This window comes from Ictidomys tridecemlineatus, chromosome 6 (genome assembly GCF_052094955.1).
Source record: "Ictidomys tridecemlineatus isolate mIctTri1 chromosome 6, mIctTri1.hap1, whole genome shotgun sequence".
Taxonomy (NCBI): Eukaryota; Metazoa; Chordata; class Mammalia; order Rodentia; family Sciuridae; genus Ictidomys; species Ictidomys tridecemlineatus.
This window is the reverse complement of record NC_135482.1, coordinates 34,647,160-34,664,768: the sequence shown is the minus strand read 5'-3', so window position 1 is coordinate 34,664,768 and position 17,609 is coordinate 34,647,160. Positions and strand designations below refer to the sequence as shown.

General features: G+C 33.4%; 1 protein-coding gene across 9 annotated transcripts in view; it reads left to right on the top strand.

The window, feature by feature from the left end:
• Positions 1 to 17,609, top strand: part of Mettl25 (methyltransferase like 25) — a 263,521-nt gene that overhangs the window by 71,234 nt on the left and 174,678 nt on the right. For 2 of the 9 annotated variants that reach the window (XR_005731758.2, XM_078053059.1), the window contains one exon: positions 3,316 to 3,479. The exons of the other annotated variants lie outside the window; for them this stretch is intronic. Coding sequence is in view for 1 of the 2 variants with exons in the window: in XM_078053059.1 (XP_077909185.1) it covers positions 3,316 to 3,440 (125 nt within the window). In the remaining variant the exon portion in view is untranslated. The remainder of the gene's footprint in view (positions 1 to 3,315; positions 3,480 to 17,609) is intronic. 9 annotated transcript variants of the gene reach the window in all.

Here is a 17,609-nt window from a genome sequence, read left to right as displayed (position 1 = left end):
TGAATACACTTGAGGATACAGGAAATAGGACTTAGATGGAAGGACTAGTTCAGAAAAGAATTGTTGGGCACAGAAATTGGCAAACATCAAAGCAAGCATTATGCATATGTAAAACTAAGTTATGAACATAAGTAAAACTAGTGATACTAGCTAATTGGTGAAATCTTTGAAAATTATAGCTAAGATAGTATAAACAAGTACATATGTTTGGAAGAATTAATCAGAGCATCTTACATGGTCTTATACATCATAGAAATGATGGTGAAGATAACTCTTAAAGAGATTTGTGTTAACAATTAGTCGCATAACTTTAAAATATATAATTTCTAACTTCCCAGTTTATAAATAAAAAAGAAAAACAGAAATGCAGGAAAAAATAAACATTAAATTCACAAAATAGCCTGCCAGGTTTCTGTTCTCGCTACTAAAAGGCTCAGGGGACGAAGTTAAACTAGGCTAACTGGGCTGCATGAAATAACCCCACAAGAGACACAAATACCTTTTACTTTGGGGTTGCTGTGACGGCTCCTCTGACCTTAAGGGTCTGCAGAAAGAGAGAGAGCACATGCTGACCCCTTTTATTGAGGAGAAGCTATTCAAATGAGGCAAGGGGTCAGGTTTCAGGGGGCTGAGTCTGTCTTTATGATGTCCACTGTCAGCAGGTTGACTGACACCTGGGTAGGCCACACCCAAGGGCACAGTAAGAGAAGGGGACACACACAAGGCACTTCCATGGAAGATTCTATCCTAAACAGGGCAAGGGGTTATATTACAAAGGAACAGGTGAGCATAGCTTCACCCATGGGGCTGTAGCAAGACACACCCATTTCTGTGACTGAGCGCCTCAGCACCCAGCTGGGGAGTGTAACTCAGTCACCCGTAAGGTTGGCCTCCCACAATAGCCAAAGCAATCCTTAACAAAAACAACAAAGTTAGAGGCCTTATATGACCTAGATTCAAAATATGCTATATAACTTTAGTAAATAAAGCAACATGGCATTGGCATAAAAATAAACATATACACTAAAGGAATTGGTGCTCAGAAATAAATGTATACATTTATGCTCAACTGATTTTTGACAAAGGCACCAAGAATATACAATAGTAAAAGAACATTCTCTTCAATGAAGGGTGCCAGGACAACTGGATATCCTTATGCAGAGGATGAAATTAAACCCATAAATCTGACCATATAAAAAAGTCCACTCAAAATGGATTAAAGACTTAAATATTTAAGACATAAAACTGTAAAATGCCACAAGAAAATGTACAGGAAAAGCTCCATAACATTGGCATAGGTGATGGTTTTTTAAATGTGACTCCAAATACACAGCAACAAATGCACAAATAGACAAAATGGGATTATATCACACTAAAAGGTTTCTATTAAGAAAGGAAATAACAGTAAGAGACAACATACAGAATGAGAGAAAATATTTGCCAACAATACACTGTCTAGGAGTTATTAACCAGAATTTATATAAAACTCAAAAAAAACCTCAATAGCAAAAAACACAAATAACCCAATTTTTCAGTGAACTAAAGACCTAAATAGGCATTTCTTGAAACAAGACATATAAATGACTAATGATATATGAAAAAAAATGTTCAATAATCACTATCATCAAGGGAATGCAAATCAAAACCACAGTGAGACATCACCTCACCTTTGCTAAAATAACTAGCATTAAAAAGACAGAAAAATAACAAATGCTGGTGAGCTTGTGGAAAAAGGGGAACTCTGTTAGAAATGTAAATTACTAACTTTATGGAGAACAATGTAGAGGTTGCTCCAAACAATTAGGGTAGAGGGAGTGGGAAAGATAACTTGTCCAAGTTTACATAGTGTCAGTTAGATAGAAAGAATAAGTTTAAGAGATCTATTCTACAACATGGAGACTATAACTAATAACAATTTATTATATTCTTAAAAAAGGAAATAGAGTAGGCTGTAAGTGTAATCATAAAGAAAATGGTAAGTATGTGAGGAAATGCATGTTACTTAGATCAGTAGAGCCATTCCACGGTGTTTACATATTTCAAAATAACATGTACACAATTAACATATACAACTTTATTTGTTAAAACTTGGAGAGGGGGAAATATAGTTATAAACTTATAAATTGGTAAATGGAAATAAACAGAAATGAAGGAAAAAACCAAACATTAAATCATTTGAAAAGAAACAGGGAAGATAAAGACAAAAAGAAACAAAAATCAGAAGCCAAAAGAAAGTTAATATTCTTCCCTAATTTAAAACAAAATACTTTAGTAAATGACAAAGAGTTTAGCTTAAAAATGAATTTGTATCCTAAGGTGTGCATCAAATGCCACGCTATATGGAGTAACATTAAAAGCTCAATATCAGGAAAAAGGCAAAGATATCTGTTGCTTGCAACCATTATCAGGCTAGAAGTCTTAGCCAACATTGTAAGACTAGGAAAATAAGTAACAGTATAAGCATTGGAAAGGAAGAAGAAACACCATGATTATTTTTTGCTGTTATGGTACTATAGACTATCTAAAATAGACTATAGACTATCTAAAATAATGTACAAATTGTTAAACAAAAAAGCTTAGTGAAATATTCAAAAAGCTATTGCTTTTTAAGCTGTCATTAAAAAACAGGTTTAAATACCACTTTGAATTTTAGTTAAAAAAATGATATTTCTAGTAATAAACCTGTCAAAGGCATGAAGAAAACAATAAAATGTAGAAATATTAAATGACTGCTTAACAAAAGAAGAAATATACCATGTTTATGGGTAGAAAGACTGTCATAAAGATGTCAGCTCTCCTAGTATTTTCTAGAGCACTGCAACAGGGCATTTAGGTAGTGTGTGTGTGTGTGTGTGTGTGTGTGTGTGTGTGTGTACACAAGCTGTTTCAGAATTTATTTGGAAGAGCTAAGGATAAAATAAAGTGAAGAATCTACTGAAGGAAAAAAAATACAAATATGGAAATTCTTGTTTCACCAGCTATCAGCACTTACTTTTGATCTATAGTGATTTAGATGATTGCCAATTAGAGCAGAGGAACCAAGTGAAGTTTAGGGACAAATCTTTTTGGTTTGTCTTTGAAGAACAGAATTGTTCATTAGTAGTAGTAGAGTAGTAATTTATTCAATGTATGTTTTCCATTGTTGTGTTACAAATTATCACAAACATAGTAGCTTAAAACAGCACAGATTTATTATTTGAAGTTCTGGAGGTCAGAGTCCAAAATGGGTTTCACTGAGCTAAAATTCAAGATGACAGCAAAGCAGCAGTTCTTTTGAAGAATTTAGAGAATAATCCATTTCCTTGCCTTTCACAGCTTTAAAGGCATTCTTCATGCTCTGGTTCATGGCTCCTTCCTTCATCTTCAAGGCCAGCAGCATAGCATCTTTTTCTGACTCTTCCTCTTCTGCTTTCCCCTTCCACTTTAAAGGATTCTTATGATTACTTTGGGCCTCATGGATCATCCATCTTGACTTGAAGGTCAGTAGATTAGCAGACTTAAATTCCATCTACATCTTTAATTCCTTCTTGCCATGTAACATAACATATTCACAGGTTCCATAAATTAAAATGTAGATATATATCTTCAGGAGACCACTATTCTGCTTTTTCCTTACCCCCCAAAAAATTAAATCTGACTTCTACTTTATATCAAACATACAAGCCAATCTATTGTGGATTCAAAGCTTAACAATAAAATATAATGCTGTTGTACTTGTAGGAGATTGTATTGAGAAACTTTTATGACTCTGGGATAGGAGAAGTTTTTCTTAATATAACTGCAGATTTTTAAAGACTGAAAATCAAAACACTAATACTAAGAAGTTATGTTGACTTAAGATATCATGAAGAGAGTTAAGGAAAATGACCACTCTCAGAAGCTAATTCTAAAAGTTAGAACTAACAAGATTAATATCTAAATGATATACACAAAGAGAATTCCCACATAGTCAACATAAGAAAAGATGCTCAGTATTTATTAGGAAACAGGAAAATGCAAAATCAAATCATAATAAAATAATATTTTTATAATTGTTAGATTAAAAAATTAAGATTTGACAAAATTAAGTCTTAGCAAGAATATAGAGCAGCTAGAACTGTTCATGTTGCTGGTTTGAAAAAAAAATAGTTGAACTCTTTCAAATCAAGTTACTCTTCACTAAAAAGTTGAAAATGTTCATATACTTATCTAATCAGTTCTACATCTAAGTATACTTACTAGATAAAATTTTATGTGTTTTCCTCTATATTTATACAACAATGATCAATAATAGCAGTGCTTATAAGAGCAAAAGTCTAGAAACAAAAAATTTATTATTATTAAGATTGATAAAACGTTTGTTTATATAGTAAAATACTATGATATAATGAAAATTTATGAATTACAACATATGTCAGTGTGAATGACTCATAAGCAAAACTGTGTACTAAATTATTTAGGATTATAAATATGTGGTAAACGATCAAGAAAAGCATAAGAACATGAAAACAAGGATTAATATTGTGTTTCTTATGGGAGTAGCAACAATGGAGTAGACAGAGTGATGAAAGGAAAGACAAAGAGTACATAAGAAAATCAGTGTACTGATAGTATTATATTTCTCAAGTTTGGTGTTGAGTACAAGGGTTCATTTTATTGACACTTGTATTTTTTATGTATTTTATAAATACTGAAGATTTTTTGTGTTTTCAGTAAAGTTTTAATTTTTTAGCAGGCTACACCACAGGGTCAGTTTATCCACATATGATTTTCCTAATATCTAATAAAGACATTTTATTTTATTTATTTTGGGGAAAGGTACCAGAGACTGAACTCAGGGGCACTCAACCACTAAGCAACATCCCCAGCCCAATTTTGTATTTTTATTAGAGACTGGGTCTCACTGAGTTGCTTAGTGCCTTGTTGAGGCTGACTTTGAACTTATGATCCTTTTGTCTCAGCCTCCTGAGACTTTGGGATTACAGGCATGCACCACCTGACATTTTATTATAATATTAAAAAATTAAGATAATAGTTAAAAGCTTTTCTAAAGTTTTATAGCCTGAATGAACCATGCTAGGACTAAATTCACGGAATTTACGGAAAGTGCTTTCATTATCTTGTACTTACTTTTTATATATTTTATTTTATAAATATTATACACACACACACACACACACACACCACATTTTCTTTATTCATTCATCTATTGAAGGGCACGTAGGCTAGTTCCGGAGTTTAGCTCTTGTAAATTAAGCTGCTATAAACATTGATGTGGCTGTAGAATGCTGATTTTAAGTCCTTTGGGTATAAACCGAGGAGTGGGATAGCTGAGTGAAATGGTGGTTCCATTGCAAGTTTTCTAAGGAATCTCCATACTGCTTTCCAGAGTGGTCGCACCAATTTACAGTCCCACCAGCAATATATGAGTGTGCCTTTTCCCCCACATCCTTGCCAACACTTATTGTTGTTTGTGTTCTTAACAGATGCCATTCTGTGAGATGAAATCTTACAGTGGTTTTGATTTGCTTTTCTGTAATTGCTAGAGATGTTGAACATTTTTTCATATATTTGTTGGTTGATTGTATATCACCTTTTGAGAAGTGTCTGTTCAGTTCCTTGGCCCATTTATTAGGTTGATTGTTTTTTTTTTTTTTTTTGGTGTTAAGGTTTTTGAGTTCTTTATATATTATAGAGATGAGTGCTCTATCTGACGTGCGTCTGGTAAGAATTGTTCCCAATTAGTAGATTCTCTATTTACCTCACTGATTATTTCTTTTGCTGTGAAGAAGATTTTTAATTTGAATCCATCCCATTAATTGATTCTTCAATTTATTTTTTGTGCTTTAGGAGTCTTGTTGAGGAAGTCAGACCCTAGGCCGACATGGTGGGAATTTGGACCTACTCTTTTTTCTATTAGGCACAGGGTCTATGTTCTAGTGCCTAAATCTTTGATCCATTTTGAGTTGAGTTCCGTGCAGGATGAGAGAGGTTGAATTTCATTTTGTTACATGTGACTTTCCATTTTTCCCAACACCATTTGTTAAAAAGGCTATATTTTTCTCCAGTGAATATTTTTGGCACCTTTGTCTAGTATAAGATAACTGTATTTATGTGGGTTTGTCTGTATCTTCTATTCTGTATCATTGGTCTGTGTCTGTTTTGGTACCAATACCATGCTATTTTTGTTACTATGGTTCTATAGTATAATTCAGGTTTTATTATTGTGATGCCTCCTGCTTCACTTTTCTTGCTAAGGATTGCTTTGGCTATTCTGGGTCTCTTATTTTTCCAAACAAATTTCATGATTGCTTTTTCTAATCCAATAAGAATGTTATCAGTATTTTAATAGGAATTTCATTAAATCTGTATAACATATACCATATTTTGGTAATATGCCCATTTTGACAATATTGACTCTACCTATCCAGGGGCATGAAAGGTCTTTCCATCTTCTAAGGTCTTCTTCAATTTCTTTCTTTAGTATTCTGTAGCTTTCATTATAAAGGTCTTTCACCTCTTTTGTTAGATTGATTCCCAAATATCTTATTATATTTTTTGAGGCTTTTGTGAATGGGGTAGTTTTCTAACTTCTCTTTCAGAGGATGCATTTGATTTATGGGAGTTGATTTATATCCTACTACTTTGCTGAATTCATTTATTATTTCTAAAAGTTTTTTGGTGGGATTTTTTAAATTTTCTAAATATAGAAGCATGTAATTGGCAAATAGTGATAGTTTGAGTTCTTCTTCATCTATTTGTATCCCTTTAATTTTTTTCATTTAATTGCTCTGGCCAGAGTTTCAAGGATGATGTTGAATTAAAGTGTTGAAAGAGGACATCCTTGTCTTGTTCCATTTTTTAGAGGGAATGCTTTCAATTTTCTTCATTTAGAATGATGCTGGCCTTGGGTTTAGCATATATAGCTTTTACGATGTTGAAGTATGTTTCTACTCGCCCTAGTTTTTCTAGTGTTTTCAACATAAAAGGGTGCTGTAGTGTGTCTGATGCTTTCTCTGAATCTATTGAGATGATCAGATGATTCTTGTTTCTAAGTCTGGGTGCAGCAGCTCCCAGAAAGAAGACCTCAAGATGGCTTCTATGCTGCAGCCCCTGTGTTTGTGGCAGTGGCCTCTGTGATAGCAGTGTAGGGAGTACCCCTGCTGAGAGAAAAGACCTCCAGGCCATGGTGGCAGAGGCACCTTCATGCTTATTTTTAATTGTAAATTCTCTTTGCAATATTTCTAATATGAGCTGAGTTGCATGGTTCTTTATAGTAGTATTATAGATCAAACTATATTAGTTTTGTTACTGTAACAAAAAAAAAAGTATTGAAGCTCAGTACTTAGGAAGAAAAGAGGTTTATTTAGCTGACAGTTTGGGAGGTCCGAGGGCATGTGTCAACATGGGTTCACCTCTAGTGAGGATGGTAAATAGCATCTCAGTGGATTTGCAGAGGGGACATATCACATGATAAAACAGGAAGAAGTGCAAGTAGGGGTTTTTGTTGTTGTTGTTTTTAAATCACAACTCACTCTCTTGAACCAACACAAGATCCTCAGAGAACTACCTTAAACCCTTACCAAGACAGCATCCCCAGTGTCCCAAACAATTCCCACTAGGCCATATACAGAAAGCCAAGCTTTTAGTACCTGAACTCAAAAGGGGTAAATCATCCAGACAATAGCACAAGGTTAATTTGATTTGAATCTCAAGCCAACAAGGGTATTGAACACAGAAAATAAGATTACTTTCTTTCTTCTTTCACATAGTGTTTAGGGTTTTTTTCATGGTAAGTAAAATAAATTGTCCTTAATTAACACAGTTTTCAAATACCTGAAACATTATTCTGAAAGTTTTTCTGTAAGTATAATTGTTCATATTACTTAAGATTAGAAGTAAATGTTTTTCATAGACTTATAACACTTTTACTATATTAGTTATAATTTTGATTTGCACATTTATGTTTAAAATCCATAATTTATAGAAAATTCCTTATTTTATAATTAGGCCTTAGCTGGAAACTTTCTCTGGAATAAAATATCAAAAAGGAATTTCATGTGATAAAAATATCTTAAAACACCAGACATGGGTGGCACACACCTGTAATCCCAGCGGCTCAGGAGGCTGAGACAGGAGGATCACAAGTTCAAAGCCAGCTTTAGGAAAAACAAGGTGCTGAAAATTCATTGAGACCCTGTCTCTAAGTAAAATACAAAATAGGTCTGGGGATGTGGCTCAGTGGTCAAGTGCCTCTAAGTATAATCCCCAGTACTCCCCCTGCCCCATTCCAAAAAAAAACTTTTTTCTTCAAACACTTAGCAAGAAGGCAGGAAAAATATAATATGTACACAGTATTCATTTTACTCTGTTTTACTTTTTACTGTACTGAGGGTTAAATCTTGGGCCCTTGCACATGCTCAATGAGAGCTCTACCACTGAGCTACATCTCCAACTGTTTGTTCATTTTATTCTCTTTGATAATGAGAACTGTATACATATATTTAGGGAACATGGAATGTTTTACTGCCTGTAGTTATGAGTTATGTTTGTGAATTTTAATTTTAGTATAATCAAATAGGAAAATGAAAGTCCAGATCTTGAAAACTATCTCACAAAATTAAAGCTAATTACTTAATTCATAATGTGTGGTCAAGTTGAAATTATAAACTACATTTTTTAAATTGAAAACTGATTTAAAGAGTTTATGGAGCTCACTTAATGGTCTTTTGAGTCTTTTAATATGTTTCAGCACATATAAGGCACAAAATAATTTCACAGATATTTTGTGATGATGGAGAAACTGAGTTTTGGTAATCCTCTCCTGTATGTGCGTGTTTCCATTTATTTTGTATGATTTCACTTCACCATTTCCTCAAGAGTCCCTACAGTATTGCTGTTTAGACAATGCTAGGAGTAACCATGCTCCTAAAATTGTATTTTTGGAAAACATGTGGGTGGTATTGGATTCACTTGAGTAGAATTTTAATTAGATCTAGTGAATTCACTTTTATTAAAAGAAAGAATACAAATTCCTCTTTAGCATTCTGACCGTGCTTGTTTTTTTCTGACAGAGGGCCCCCTTCTAATCTTGTCTTAACTTCACATCGTTTATTTTTTGGAAACAGTCATGTCAGTTCTCTAACATGTAGAAAATGTTTGATAATTATTCTTCATTCTCTGCACTCTGAGCAGCTGCCCATGCATACAGTCCTCGAGTACCATGTTATTTGTCATTACTCATGTTCCTTATTTTATACCTTGTATGCTTCCGTAGATTCTACTGGGAATATTCTTCTTCCTCTGTCATTCTTTTCCCCCAAACCTCTGGCAGGTGAAATCCTTAATGTTCCTTTAAACCAGCTTAAAAGTTGAGTATAATACCATTTTTTTTCCTTCTTGACCTCTTCTCTCTTCCTATAATACTTAAGGTCTTTATAAAATTATGGGTGTATCTACTCCTGTACCACCTTCTGAGCTGCTTAGTAGAAATTTTTCAGTCTAACTAAATGAAAAGTTCTTTTTGGACTTTATTTTCTTCTTAAATCTTTTCTTTCCTTTACAACAAAACTTGAAACTACTGCCAATTTCTTTATCAATTGCTCTTTAACACATTCCATTCAGTTTTTACCTCCATCACTCCAGTAGACCATCCCTCTCAGGGTACTAATGACTAATGTTAATTAATGTTAAATCCCATGGCCAGTTCTCAAGCCTCATCTTACTTTGTCATCACTATTGCAGCTGATTTACTTCTCTGTATTGAAACATGTTTTCTCTCATATTCTAGGGAAATACCTCACAAGGTACTCACCTTTTCTCTTTTCTCTTGCTTTTCGTCAATTATTTTTCTATTTTTCCCCCCTTGATTTCTCTTCCTTTTTCAAGCCTCTATTTTTAGAATACATTTTTTGGTCCATACCTACTACCTGATTTTATCCCATCTCATCACTAACTACCATAAGTATATTAATAAATGCCAGATAATCCAATTAATGACAGTGATATTATTCCAGGTGCCAAATCCAGAAGTGGTGAGTGTATCCTTGACTTTCTGTCATTGCTTAGATCCAATCTTTTGGCGTATTTATAAGCACTCCCTTCAGTGTATCTACAGTTTTACCACTTTTTACCATCCACAGGGCTGCCACCCTGGTCCAACCACCATCATCTCTTAACTAGATTCTTGTAATAAACTCCTAATTGATCGTCCTGCTTCTACCTTTGCCTGTAGAGTCTTTTCTCTCTATTAATATGTTTAAATGAACCATCTAATTCTCACAGTCTTCCAGTAGCTTCTAATCTAACACCTCACTTTCATTCTGACCTAATTTCTGTTCTTCCCTTTGTTTATGTTTGCATCAAACACACTAGTTTTCTTGGAAATGCCAGAAACATCCACTTCTAAGTCTTTACATATGATGTACCTCTGCCTGACATGCTCCTCCCTAGACATGCACTTGTCTATGTCACTCCCTTCCTTCAGGTTCTTACTCACCTTTGGGATATTCACCAATCTCCATCTCTCCCTCCTGACATTTCATATCTGCTTCCTTTCCTCTATCCCTAGCTTTTCAAGAGCTAGATATTTTTTCCTGTGTGTGTTGTTGATTTGTCTCCCAATTCAAATGCTTTTTGTTGTTTTATTTATTTTCAATTTGGTTCACTACAGGGGATAGAACCAACTAACCTGGCTCTAGAGTATGTTAAAAAAGATTTTGTAAAATGATAAATCAGATTTTGATTATTCCATAACAGTGTTCTCCAGATTTTTTCCCAAAAAAGCAATGATTCTATAAAAATACTTTGAGAGAAAAATATTTCCTCACTAAAAAATATCCCTTCTCTTTAAGATTCTCAGTACACATTCATATTTTAAAGACTCAGTAATTTGGTGAGAGACAGCAGAGTGTCACCATTAAGGAACATAAGCACAGAAATTCTACTGTTTGGTTTCCAATCCCAGTCCCCATTGCATAATAACAGTATTGTTTGGGGCACACTGTTTAACATTTTTCCTCTGTTCTCCCATCTTTAATTTGATGTTACAATAGTACTTTAAAGGGGTGTTTTGAAGATAAGTTAATTCCATAAAGTGTTTCGAACAATATTTGGTTATTTTTTTTAAATAAATTAGTTTATCTTTGTTGAAACCAATATTTATTTGTTAATACAACCTTTCTTCTACCAAACTATACACATACATAATTAATATTTGGTAATACTGTTTTGTGGAATACACTGAAAAATAATTATTCTGACTCTTCTAAGGATCTCCTTTGGAATTTAAATCATTATTTGCCTATCAAATCCAAAAGAAATGACAAAATATAGTTCTTATGATTCTTTGGTGAGCAGTCAAATACTCTGGAAGAGTCATATGAAATAAGAACTTTGTACCGTGGTGCTGGGAATTGAACCCAGGGCCTTGTGCATGTAATGCAAGCACTCTACCAACTAAACTATACGCCTAGCCCGAAGTAAGAACTTTTTAAATGTTAGGATTTTCTGTTAACTATATTAAAATCAGGCATACTTTAAATCCTGGAAACACAGTACCACACTTGTTCTCTTTGGTGACTGGTGTTTGCTTTCCTTTTATAATCTTTATATAATCCTCACATTTAATGACAGAATTTCCTGTGTCCATAAGGCTCTAAATTGTTTTAAAGCATTCGTCTGTGTGGATCAAGCTATTATTTCATAAATAAATTGTAGGTTCTTGTTTCAATTTATTAAACATGAAGACTAAAACTTTATTAAAATGCATCTCTTGATGAAATTGTTGGGAGTGGCTTTCATAATACCTCTAGTAAAGGAATTCCTTTATTTCTTTGATGCTTCAGAAGATTGTAAAACTTACGATAAAGCAGCATAGAAATATGAGGGAGAGCTGTACTTTCATCTCAAGCTACAGCAGAAGAGCTATCTATAACGAGACGTGGAAAATAAAATTTAGACCACAGGCACCTTCCCAGATGAATCCATTTTAGGAAAATGGGTTTAAGAAAGTAGAGACCCTGGAAATTGGTTTCTTTCTTTCTTTCTTTTTTTTTATTGTAGATGAACACGATACCTTTAATTTATTTATTTGTTTTTATGTGGTGTAGAGGATTGAACCCAGTGCCTCACATATGTAAGGCAAGCGCTCTACCACTGAGTCACAACTCCAGTCCCTGAACGTTGATGTTTTTAAAACCATAGCCAACACTATGCCCTTAAAAATGCTTTCCAGACCTCTATCATGTACTCATATGAAGATCCCTACTTTAAATCACTATGCTTAAGCTGTGCATTATGTAAGTGGCCATTGCATATTTGTACAAAAAGTAAACAAAACTTACCAACACTTTGATATTACAAAAGAAAGATTATTTAACCTATCTGTAGCATTTTGCAATTTACTAATATACTTCGTTATCTTCTTTACATCTTTTTATTTCTCTATAGATGTTACTTTTATTTCATTTCTGTTCGGTCAGTGAGAAATTTGGGACTCCAAAGAGTGATTTGTTTATAGAGCTTGAAATTTAGATCTTCTTAAGGGTTTTTCTGTTGTGTTTTGTTTTGGGTTTTGTTATTTTCTTAAGATAACACTATATCAGAAGGATTATGCTTGATTAAAATTAGAGCATTCCTAGCCAGGAGTGGTATCACATTCCTGTCTCATAGCAGCTTGGGAACCTGAGGCAGGAGGATCACAGGTTTGAAGCCAGCCTCAGCAACTAAGGCTCTAAGCAACTTAGCAAAACCCTAATCTCAAGATAAATAAATAAATAGATGGATAGATAAATAGATAGCTGGGGATATGGCTCAGTGGTTAAGTACTGTGGGTTCAATTCCTGGTGCCAAATAAAAAATAAAACTAAATAAAGTTGAGGGCTGGTGGTAGAGTACTTGCCTAGCATGTGTAAGATCCTGGGTTCAGTGCTCAGCACTACATAAAACTAAATAAATAAAATAAATTCATTGTTTTCATCTGCAACTAAGGAAAAATATTTTAAAAATAAATAAATAAAGTTGAGCATTCCTGAGACCTACCTGAGAAAGACTTCTTTAGTGCCAAAAAGACCAAGCTTTGAATTGTGGTCTGGATCTTTCTCTTACTCTGTTGTCCTTGCCATATTCACTGAACAGTTCACTTTGCCTAAAGCACTACCTCCTGTGCTCTTAGGCACTGTCTTAGTCCTTGCAAATAACCTATCAAATTATCTATGGATCCTGCTATCGAAGAACACACTCATAGTAGAATGACAGTTTCACATTACTGGGAACATAACTAAAAAATCAGAAGAATAGTACCATTACTCTTTCTCAGGATGGTAGTAACAATGTTGGGAATTATTTTATTTATATGAGCTACTCAGAATCAAACCCAGTGCCACACACATGCTAGGCAAGCACTCTTCCACTGAGCTACAACTCCAGCCCTAATGTTGGTAATTAATTCAGTAGCTTTGTCCCAGCAGCAATTACCCATGATTCAGTTTGGTGCCCAGGCTCTCTGAACCAAAAACCATGGGACTTGTGGTATAATGAGAATTCATACAGAAAATCCAAAATGTAAAGGACTAGTAGTTCAAAGAGAAATCATACATATCAAAATTTGTCCTTGAAAATTTTTGTATGAAATGTGAGGAATTTTCAAGAGCAATGTGAACTTGGACATTATATAGCCCAGCACAGTAAAATAAATATGTAACCTGCTTAATTAAGTATTTTTGCCTATATGTCATATAAAATATATATGTAAAATATTTTATAATGCTTTTACAAAGATGCCAAATGAATGTGATTGAATTCTCATAGAATTTAACTTTTCTCTATCCTTTGCTCACATGTTAATCATAATATAGTAGTAAGTAATTTTAGGATGTACGATCAGAGGAAGGTTTTATTTGGAGTTTGTTTCAGAGAAATTTGATTATTTCATCTAATGAAAGTAAAGATCCAGTCAGCAACAAGAAATTGAAAACTTAGAAGAAGAGACAGATAGAGATAACATTGAGATCCCTGATTTAATGTGTTAGCTGACAGAAGAGAATCTAACTACGCCGATAATGACTAATGTACAGAAGGATTTCTGTCTTCAAGCACTTTAACATGTATTGAGACAGTAGTGAGTCTGTGGTATCAAAAGGCAGATTCTATAGTGTTACATAATGAAAAAAATGGGATTGGCACTTAATATCTAGACTTGTATTCATAAGGCACCTAAGAAGAATTTGATATCCTAACTAATATTCTTCCAAAACTCAAAAGAATACAGTGTTTTATGTCAAGCTCTCACAAAAAAAAGAAAGAAAAATAAAGAAAAGATAACATGCCCTGTATTCCATTTGTGAATAATCTCTTTATACATGTTGAGTTATGAGGTTCTTGGGCCTGCCTCCTTTTCTTTTATTAACTAATAAAATAACAATATATAGTCATTAAACCATACACCTTATTCAGTACAATGAATCATATTTTTAGAACTTTTTGAAGTTGAAGTTTAGTTTTGCAGGACATGGCACAATTCTCTAAAGTCTAGATGTCTTATAACTCAATCTCATTAAAAATAACAATTGCAAAGAGAATTTATGATATAAAATGTGATCTGCTCATTTGTAGTTGCAAGAAAAGTATAATGTCTCATTAATTAGGATTTTAAAGGATACTTCTCTCTTTTCCCATCCCTATAAATGTAATAAGATCATTTTTTTCAGACTTTTTTTTTTTACCAGGACTCTATTTTCAAATAGTCTTACACAAGATAATTCTATAAATTTTAGAAAAAGGATTTAGTTTTTACATAGTACACTCTTGTTTTATATAAAATTGTAATCTGTTAAAGCACCTCCTTATAGCCCTTAACAAACACAAGATTAAAACAAATTATTTTAACCTAATTAGTTTTATATTTTAGTGTCATTTTGGTATGTTCATTTATTATGTTAATATTGCTAATCACAATACTGTTAGAAAAAGAGACTTTTTGAAGGTTAACTCCTCTAAGAAGACTTCCCAAGTCATTTTCAGAGAATGATGTCACTGTCTGCTTTGTGCTGTCCTCTGTAGTCTTTGAATAGCTCTATCACCATGTATTTATCCTATCATGTAATAATATTTGTTCACTTGTCTTCTTTTATTAAACTTAGAAAAATCCTTGATTTTTATAAAATGAATGATTCAATTCTTAGAGCCTGACATAATATAAGTGTTAGAGTGAGGCTATAAACCCATTTCAATGTTGAGTTTAAAGCCTGTGCTAACCACTATTACCATGCATATACAACATTTCAATAAATGTTTTGAAAATAAATGAATGAACAACCTAATTAGCATGAGTCCCATTTAGAAAGAATTCAAGTATTTCTAGCAAGCCATAAATCCTGAACAGTTTGGGTAGTAAATCTGGCAGTGACCTAGAAAGAGTATCTCCTCCAACCATATGTTCATTCTCTTTCTTCTCATGTCATTTTTTAATTATTAGAATTATTTAGCATTGTTTGGATTACTATTATATCATTGTTGCACTAAAGTACTAAAACTCTTTCTTAAGTACAGCAGGCAAGCCTGCACAGCTTTTCTGTAAGAATATATATATCTACTCTGATGGGCTGCCATGAAGTAGGCTTGTGTATGTTGGCCTAAAATATAGAGGTGGCCATTCTTCATCATCAGTTCACAATATTGAATGTGAGTCCTATCCATACTATGCTAGAGATAATATTGACTAGTAGTTAATATCCCAGATTCTGAAGACAGACATTGGGCATTTTGCATAACCTCTCTATACTTTAGAATAAGACTAATAATGAGACCTGACCAAACAGAATTGTTGTATGAACTAAATGTATAAATGCAGCAAAGGATTTAATAAACCTTGGTACATAGTAAACATGTCATAAATATTAGCTGCTGCTATGGGTATTTTTTACTTTGCACTTTTCTTTACATATTTGTATAATAGTTCTTTCTGTATATTTTAGATTACATTTATCTGTATATTTAAGCCTACCTTTGTGTATTTGATTACAATACACATTTACTACATTATTGTATTTCCCTATACTGTGTAACAAGATATGCTTCTCTCTATTAACTGAAAGATCTATTTGTTTAATTTTTTAATTCCATTTATTGTGATCCTTCTACGTGTGCAGCTCTGTGCTAGGCACTGGGGATATAATCATGAGCAAAACAGGTAGAAATTCTGCTCTCTAGTGATTAAAGTAGTGATCTCGAACATATTTTTGAATGTTATACCTTTGTCAACCTTTTTAATCATGCATATACAAATTAATATTTTATTACTTTTAAGTGATATATGCAGTGCAGCTATGTCTCTGCACAAGAGTATAGATTTTACAATAAACTCAAAAATGGAAATTAAAAATGGATAAAATAGAAATAAAAACTGTCATATTCTTTTTCCCATTGGAAAATATTCACACCATTTGGAAAGTCCACTGGTTTAAAATGTCAGGGGATAGATAATGAGAAAAACAAACAAGAAAGATATGAAGGAAATGTGTTCTATATCAGGGGCTTTATATGGAGTGCCAGAGAAGGCTGCCCTAAGGAATCAACATTTGAGATAGGATCTCAATGGAATGTGGAGTTCCAGAGGCAAAAGTATTGAGAGTGGAGTGTTCCAGGAATAGTGTTTATAGCTAAAAGCATGGTGTGTTCAAGAAACAGACAGAATGTTAGTGTTGCTGAGGAGGTGGTATCATAAAATCATGTTGGAGGGGTCAAACCCAAATATATAATAAGGCTTATATGTTAAGGATTTATACCCTAAGATTCATGGGCAACTCTTGAAGAATTACAAGAGGAAAAGTGTTGTGAATAAATAATCACCTTTCTAGTTCTGTGTGGGTGATATTTTTTTTTCCTGCCTGTTGTTGCTAAAAAGAGGTAATAGTATAGATGAATAAAGGATTTCAAGAAACAATTTTATGCAAAAAATTATTTAATGCATTAAAGTAATCTTAGAATAGTCATGCTGTGAGTTTTTTCTTAATAGTAAAAGATAGTATATTCTGGAAAGGAAAAGTAAGTGAAGGGCAAACTAAAATACAAAGTGTTTTTATCTTCAACTACCCTGAAATACAAAACCCAAGGCACAGACCACTATCATCTATACACATAATATACATCTTATTTTGTTTGTTTGTTTGCTTGGGGTTTTTTATGTTAATATAAAAAATCCAGATTATTAATTTTGGTAATGATAAAAACAACAATAGGATGGTAACAGTTCACATCATGCCTCTTTTCTGAGCATCTTACATGTGTTATCTAGTTTACAGTGACTCTACAAAATGAGTACTATTGATATCTCATTTTGATACTGAGAGAACTAAGAGATGATAAAACTTCTGTGACTGAAACCAAGCCACATTATTCTCCACTGTGCTTGAAGTACTGTGTAAGGCAGCAGTGAATAATATAAGAACTGGAATCACAGGCTCATGGGAATGACTTAATTGGTTGTCCTTTTAGATTAAAAAAGAAATGACAGCATAAAGACCTTTTTAATATGAGAGCAAGTGTCAGGAGCTGTACGTAAGAGAGGAGCACATACCCTTAGCCTTGAGCCATGGAGGTGTGGAATTGGCTTCCACTGCTCACAAAAGCAG